Source organism: Scardinius erythrophthalmus (assembly GCF_964197995.2).
Source record: "Scardinius erythrophthalmus genome assembly, chromosome: 12".
NCBI classification, from domain to species: Eukaryota; Metazoa; Chordata; class Actinopteri; order Cypriniformes; family Leuciscidae; genus Scardinius; species Scardinius erythrophthalmus.
The window spans coordinates 42,930,681-42,938,778 of record NC_138232.1 but is presented as its reverse complement, the minus strand read 5'-3'; the positions used below and the strand labels follow the sequence as shown (position 1 = coordinate 42,938,778).

The 8,098-nt window shown below is 38.3% G+C and overlaps 1 protein-coding gene across 8 annotated transcripts in view; it reads left to right on the top strand.

Moving 5' to 3' along the window:
- rbfox2 (RNA binding fox-1 homolog 2) overlaps window positions 1-8,098 on the top strand; it is a 53,366-nt gene that overhangs the window by 5,379 nt on the left and 39,889 nt on the right. For 2 of the 8 annotated variants that reach the window (XM_081381166.1, XM_081381165.1), the window contains exon 1: window positions 6,833-6,920. The exons of 5 other annotated variants lie outside the window; for them this stretch is intronic. In XM_081381166.1, the coding sequence (XP_081237292.1) occupies window positions 6,888-6,920 (33 nt within the window). In that variant the 5' untranslated portion in view covers window positions 6,833-6,887. Of the gene's footprint in view, window positions 1-6,675; window positions 6,921-8,098 lie in introns of those variants that run through there. One more of the 8 variants, XM_081381164.1, reaches the window with a different exon arrangement.

The following is an 8,098-nucleotide window of genomic DNA, read 5'->3' as shown; positions in this document are numbered from 1 at the left end:
ATTTAAGCTTCGTTTTACAACAGTAAAGTGATTTTCCATTATTTGTCATTCCCGTTTGTACGATGCAAAGAAATAAAGGTTCTTTATGGGCATTTATGGTTGCACGAAGAACCTTTAACAACCATTGCACAAAGGGTTCTTTATAGTGAAAAAAGGTTCTTTAGATTATTAATAAAATCTGATTATTTAAAAAAAAATTGTTAGTTAAAGAACAGATCCCAGAAAGGTTCTTTGGGAAACAAAAAATAAGGCATCGCTGCTAAAAAACTGATATTCACTACTCTAATACACCAAATGATTTTTTAATTTTTTTTGCATTACAGCAATGAGAGTCGCCATTAAGATTAATGCACAAAAAAGCTCTGAAATATTACAGTAATGAGAATTTGGGCTGAAAATGTGCTCATAAATGACTAGGGGTTTGATGATACTCTCGTCACGGTTCGATGCAAATCGCGATACTCGACTCACAATACGACACTATCGCAATATTCCAAAATAAAGAGTTTTTTTATTATATTTTATTATTATTATTATTATTATTATTAACAGAACCCACAAATATTCCCCATTACATTATTATACATTATATTCAACATTATATATAGTGGTTTAATGTAGTAATCTCACTGAAACTCCATAAACATAAATTTTTTAAATGCAGGCGTTCGTTGGATCTCTCACACAGGCAATAAAGCCGTCGTGTCTCTTCAGAAGACTTGGATTCGGCGGCTCGATTCATTATTTTTACGATGCTTATATTCTTGTATCTATTAAGCAATAGAGGAATGGCCTTTAAATGGAGGGACTGAAATCTCTTCATTTGTGTTTGGAAGATGAACGAGAATCTTATAGTTTTGAAACCACATTTCTGTATCTCTCTATAAAACGATGTATTTATTACATCCCTGTTTTACACACCGCTATAAATGACACTATCAGATCATCACCCTGGTCCTATAAATAGGCTCTCATTTCTTGATTCAATTCACATTTTTTTGTATAGCGCTTTTCACAATACACATCGCTTCAAAGCAGCTTTAGAGAAAGTCCACATCACAATTTAGATGTAATTCTGTTATCAGAGGATACTAAGTTATGTATTTCAGAAATGTACATATACAAAATCACAGCTAGCAATAACAATGCAATAACTTGATGCAAAATCTGCTTTTTTGCAGTGAGATTCTCTGTGCAAACATCAGCACTGCAGATTATTTGTGGTCTCAGCATCACGTCTTTCGCAGTGCTAAGCGTTCCCTCAGGGGAGTGTGGAAGGGACATTAGTTCCAGCTCAGAGAGGCTGTGTATCAAGAGCAGAAGAAAAGAGACTATAGATAACCCTCCGTTCTCTACACTCTTAACACACACACTGTCTCTTCAAGACCATCTCCGACTGCGCTCACTGTGGCGAGAGTGAAACCGCTTCCGCTCGTATCATGTGTTGTGTAAGAGTCCCAATCCGCTCGTCTCGTCTCCAGTAAATATTAACTACGCCGCATCTTTTGGACTGTAATAAGTAACCGTTAAACTGCAGCGCCGCGTCACCTCCGCTGGTCCCTCATGTCGTGATTATCCTCTTGTTTTAATGCGTAAACAATAGAGCGGCTTGAACTCTGCCGGAGCAGCGAGGCGCGTGTGAGCCGGCGCTAATCTGATTATACAGCGCTATAGACCCATTAAACGCGCAGCCCAATTAGACACACAGAAAAGTCCGTTCCTAAGGATCCTGTGCATTCTTCATGGTGAAGGCAATCCCATAATGCATTGCCCTGAGATCAATGAAAACAGATCCAAGATGGCGATTGAAGAGAGAAATGTTGGATTGTTCAAATCATTAAACACTATTTAGGTCATTCCATTAAAAAAAAATGCTGGGTTGTTTTAACCCAGTTTTGGGTCAAATATGGACCTGCTGGGTTAAACGGCTGGGTTTGTCCATATTTGACCCAAAATTGGGTTGAAACAACCCAGCATTTTTTACACTGTACATGTCAAATCAGTCACATTTTGGAAATTTCCCCGGCTCAAATTTTTGATTTTGATCATATTGTTTTGTGAAGAAAGACGAACATAAATAGTGATGAAAGCCAAAATATGAAATGTATATTTACTGAATAATCCACTATTTTAATAAGGGGGTCAAAATTGACAATTTTCACATGAGATTCGGTGCCAAATTACAGGGGGATAAAAATGACTTTTGAAAGATGGCAGCATCATTATTTTATTTTTACACTGGGATTGGTTGGTCTGTTAGTTAAATCTGTTGACTTTAGCAATATTTGTTGCATTATATGCCAACGGTGACTGTTCAAAATGGGGAAAAAGCACTTCTTTGTATGCCTGTAACTATTAAACTATTGAATATATCTTAATATCCTTTTAGATTCTGATTCTTAACAAACTTTTCTTTTGATGTCTTCATTTTAAAGGCCTAATATGGTTCAATCCCACAGATATGGAGATCTCTATTTGTAAAAATAAAATAATAATGCTGCCTTCTTTCTAAAGTCATTTTTACTCCCCTGTAATTTGGCACCGAATCTCAAGTGAACATTGTCATTTTGACAGTGGATTACTCAGTAAATATTAAGGCTATAACGATTCCCTCATGTCACGATTCGATACATATCACAATACTGAACTCACGATACGATATTATTGCGATACTCCAAGACATATGATAAAAGGTTAACAAAAAAATGGTTGATTAAAATGCTAAATTTGATATGACATTGTGTGTGTAAATGAATATTCTTGGACTCGATGCTGGAAACCCAAAGCACAGGACAATAGAGACACCAGAATAACAATATTCATGATTCTGAAGCTGAAAACACAGAATTATTTTAGATGAATATGCTTGCACTCTGACTAGATATATTTAAAATAATGTAGGACACTTTTTACTAGTAACATCAGACATTTGGCATTATCAGGACCCATATACATTATATTCAACATTATAGTAGTTTGCTGTAGTACGGACACCTAAAACTCTGAAAACTTGAATTTTTCACACAGTAGTTTTTATTTTTGGTGAACTTTACACAGTACATATTGTTGCAATATATTGTGACACGATATATGTTCACACCCCAAGTAAATATACATTCATGACATATTTTGGCTTTCTTCTTCATTTATGTATTTCTTTCACCAACATGTTTTAGCCTCTGGTTGAGTTGACACTGAATGACTCTTGCATGTTTCCAGTATTTTGTGGTGTTGAGTTTGCAAACAATTGGACTCAAGCATTTGTTCTAACGTTCCCGTGCGCCGCGCTGTTGACCCGAGCGCGGGAGTCGTCGGCGTTAGACGGCAGGCGTCCTCTGAGGTTAATTACGGTGTGTGTTCCTTCTCTCAGGGAGAACTGCTGTAATCTCGTCCACTGCTGAGCGCCCTTGATCTCCTATCTCAGTCCAGTAATTGATGTCATTTTAAGGAGCTTTTGCCCCCAGGTTTAATTAAAGCCTTCATTATTCACAGATCTGGTGCTCAAATGGTCTCAATTGTGCAGTTGATCTGGAAAGTGAAGCTTCATACCGGTGTCAGGGAAATGACCGTCTCTGTTCATTACTGGAGGTCAAGCGTCAGTCAGTCGCTCTGAAACACAGCGTCAGCTCTTCCTCTTCGACACACTCCCAGAACACACTGATTCTCTGTGACTCGCTAGATGCACTTTCTCTATCACAAATGATAAAAACTTACTATTATTTTTGAGGGATGCGCGATATACCGGTAATGGCCGATATATGTTCATTTTTAATGTTAGCGTTATCACCCCGATGAGATCATTTGCCTGATATACGCTAAAGCTGATAAATAATGTATTATTTCCTCCAGCTGAGACTCTTCAGATGCGCAACTGTTCAACATGATGATTTTGAATTGCTTGAAATATGATTTGAATCACTTTGAAAAGGAAAATAATGAGAACATAATTATAATGGTGTGATTTGGACATTTTTATTAGGCTCTCAAAAATGATATAAGAATTTTGGTTATATTTTGCCAAAATATATCGGTTATCGGCCTTCAGATATAAAGAGTTATCGGTATCGGCCAAAGTTTCACATCGGTTCATCCCTAATTATTTTTATCTTGTGTATTTTGTGTAATTATGTGTATGTATTATTCAGTTTAACAAAAACCTTGCAGGCCCATCATGATCCCTGGTTAGGAAACCCTTAAACGATGACGATACGCTAGTTTGGCCGGATGAGAGTTGCACACTCGTGTTGTAATTGTTGGACGCTGTTAAAATCAAACATGATGAGCGATGTGTTGTTTCTGGACAACGAGGAGCTTCACAACAGTTTAAAGCGAGAGGAAAAGCATTAAACTCTGATTATAATCCAGTGTTTTAGATTAGCCTTGTAGATTACAGCAGCAGCTGCTCGTGTGTGTGTGTGTGTGTGTGTGTGATCAGTTAGTGTAGTTAATCTCACTCTTTATCTTCCTTTTCTCTCTGTAATCCCTCCATCCGTCTCTTTATCCTTTTATCACCAGCCGTTCGACTGTGAGCTTCACATCTGCTTTCTTTTCAGAGGTTTCGAGACAATTCAATGTCATCAATAATATAATATAGTCTTTTGTGATGCCTAAAAACAAACTTTTGGGCAGTTGAACATGAATTATTGATTAATCGCCTGTTTTGTTTGATGTAATCTGAGATAAGCGTAATACTTGTGCAGTTTAAATTTCAATTTTGCCATTCAAATAAGGAAAGTTTAAGCTCTTAAAGAAATGCCATCAAATGCATGATATTGAATCTACTTTTCCAGCAAAAGATTATCAAAAACGACACTTAAAGTGCATGAAGATGGTCAAAGGTCATTCTTCATACGGAATGTAGGCTTGTGGGTCTAATCAGGCTGCATTATCTTATATTATAAAAAATATATACATTTTTATAGTATGAAAGAAATTATATGAGGCTAATTTATTATAATTTTTTATATTAAATACGATTGCAAGTGTAAAATATGTTAGGCCTACTATTTAACGTTAAAAGATCGCGATCTCGATTCAAACACCCACGTGATCTTCTCTCTTGAAATCATTAATCACGATTATTTGTATAAAACACGAAATTCATGATCGTGACTAGGGGTGGGACAAAATATTGATATATCGTTGTTCTTGCAATACGAGAATCGATACGCTGGCGCCAAATATCGATATTTTAATGAATGCGCTGAATAGATTTCCCTGCTCCCAGCGTCAGATATTATGATGTATCATTATAGGATTGTCTAGCAATATATCGATTATTGCAGAATTGCTGTATCATGAAATTATCGGTATCGTCAGCCATGTATCGTATCGTGAGGGATCCTGTGATTCCCACCCCTAATCGTGACTAGGCCTGTCGCGATAGTCGATAAGTCGATTAATCGCACGATAAAAAAAATGAGCTCGATAATTTTTCCGGCCGCGATAATTCCATTTGCATGCTTGTTTGTTTTCCTCGTCTCTCTCTCTCTCTACCAAAGAGACTGGATGACCACTCTCGGTTCTTTAGCGTATAGGAGGAGTGAACCCTCTTGTTGTCAGTTGCATGGTCTTTGTGTGGGGAGGCGGCGGCGCGGCGCTTGTCAGTCACATGGTCTTTGTGTGGGAAAGGCGGGACTGTTTGCGGCTACTGCCGGGAGAGAGAGAAGACGCTAGTTGTGAGTTGCGACAGCGAGCCCGATCACATGAAAATGCATATCTATACCACGAATGTTATTTCTCGTGCCATTTATACGCCAAAAATAGTTTTTGCGTGCATATGATACGCTCTTTATGGCGTGTAATACGCACGCACTCCTCACCCCTAATCCTAACCAAGTATTTTCAGTGCGTAGCATGCCTTCCCGACAGTACACAATCACTTGACAAAGTAACAGGAGGACAAAGTAACAGTGCAAAATTGTGCGATATGGCTTGTTGAGGCTTTTTTTTATTTGTTTACAAAGGTCCTAACTGTCAGTTTTGCCTGTTATGGAATGTATCACCATTTAATAATGTCTAAAGCCTAATGTTTAATATTTTTTGAAGTGCAATTTTGTTTCATTTTATATATTAACAGACATTTATTTTGTTAACAGACACTAAGAGTCCATTGCTTTCATTGTTTTTGGTTGTTTTGTTCATTTTTTGGGATATTTAAAATGTTTTCCGTTTTCAATGTTTAATATTCTTTAGAAATAAAAGTTTATAGATCGTTGAAAAGGTGTACCTGCATTATTATGCCATTATAATTATATTAAATGAAAATGGTCTCAGAACGACAATATTATCGTTTATCGCGATAATTTCTTGGACAATTTATCGTCCAGCAAAATTTGTTATCGTGACAGGCCTAATCGTGACGCGTCTGAGTTCCACCGTTCATAAACATTGTTTTTTGGATTTCTAATCAGGCAGTGAATAGAAGCCAGATATTGTCTTTGAAAAACCAAGATTGGTTTGTTTAGAGAGAGAGAGAGAGAGAGAGAAATTTACAATCGACTAATAGAAATTCTGATATTTTTTTGTTTCATGAATGTTTTATGTATATGTACATGTATGATGATTTACTGTAAAAATTAGAAATGCTTTGGCAATACATCTTACCAATTGTCATGGGAGATATGGGAGGAGAGAGAGAGAGAGAGAGAGAGAGAGAGAGAGAGAGAGAGAGAGAGAGAGAGAGTGTGAGTGAGTAAGAGTGACTAGAGGGGGAGGAGAAACACACACACACACACACACACACACACACACACACACACACACACACACACACACACACACACACAGAAAGCCAGAGAGAGAGAGAGGGAGATTTTGAATGTGTCAGACACTGAAGAGATCGAGAGATCGAGAGCAGGAGTCGCTGTTCTCTCGTGTTCAATAGGATGATGGGAGTCTTTTACACTCCTGTGCGGCCGGTGAGTTTTCAATCATTCATGTTGCTGCATTTACTGTGTGTGTGTGTGTGTGTGTGTGTGTGTGGCGTAAAGCAGGTCTAATGGAGGTGAGGAAAGTCTCGTGTGTTTCTCCAGCTGTCTCTCTTGACTGAAGGGATCAGGTGTTGTGAACAGTTGTTCCTTCATCCGTCAGTGTGTCTCTCTCTCTCTCTCACACACACACACACACACACACACACGCGCAGCTTCAGTATTAATGTGCAGCGATACAATTCAGTCTTTTATTAGTTAAAAGCTGTGTGTTATACCTTGGAATTTCTTTCTCTCTCTCTCTCTCTCTCTCTCTCTCTCTCTCTCTCTCGTGTGTGTGTTATACCTCTCCCTCCCCCTCTCCTGCTGTTTCCCGAGGGCTCGAGCAGCTGTTATCTCGGTGCTTTCCTTTAAAAGCAGGAATGAGATGGAGGGGGTGTAGAGAATGGAAATTGATTTTTAAACGTGGCGCTCAGGGAGAAGCTTGAGAGAAGAGAAGTGTGTGTGTGTGTGTGTGTGTGTGTGTGTGTGTGTGTGTGTGTGTGTGTGTGTGTGTGTGTGTGTTCAGGTGAGGATCCGATGGCATGGTTCATACTGTACATGTAAAGCTCAGGACAGACTGAGGCTGGTTAAAGTGTGTTAAAGTGTGTTAAAGTGTGTTAAAGTGTGTTGAACTCCACCCAGTGTTTGCCCTGAAGGCTGGGAGAGACTCTTACCTGTCCGCTCATGATCTCACGCTCGCTTTAGAAATCACAACAGCTGCCTTTGCTTTGCACAGAAATATAGGTCTGTATTTCCCCTAAAACTCTTTTTGTTGACTTTAGAATATAGTTCTGGACAACACACACACACACACACACACACACACACACACACACACACACACTCTGAACGAGGATAGACGCTTGTTAAAGCGCACACTAACACCCCTCTATCTATTAAACTTATCTTATTGGATTGCTCTGCTTTAAATGCAAGTAGATTTTGTTTAGCAACATCTTTTAGAATTTTTAGCATGTGTAAATTTTGTGTAATTTATTGAATAGGGTTGGGAACAGAAAATCAGTTCTTATCCAGAACCGTTGGTGTTTTTGAAAAATACTGGAACCGTGCGAAAAACGGTTCTGGTGCGATGTGTGGGCGAAGTGCTGGGAGCTTATCCTTTAACA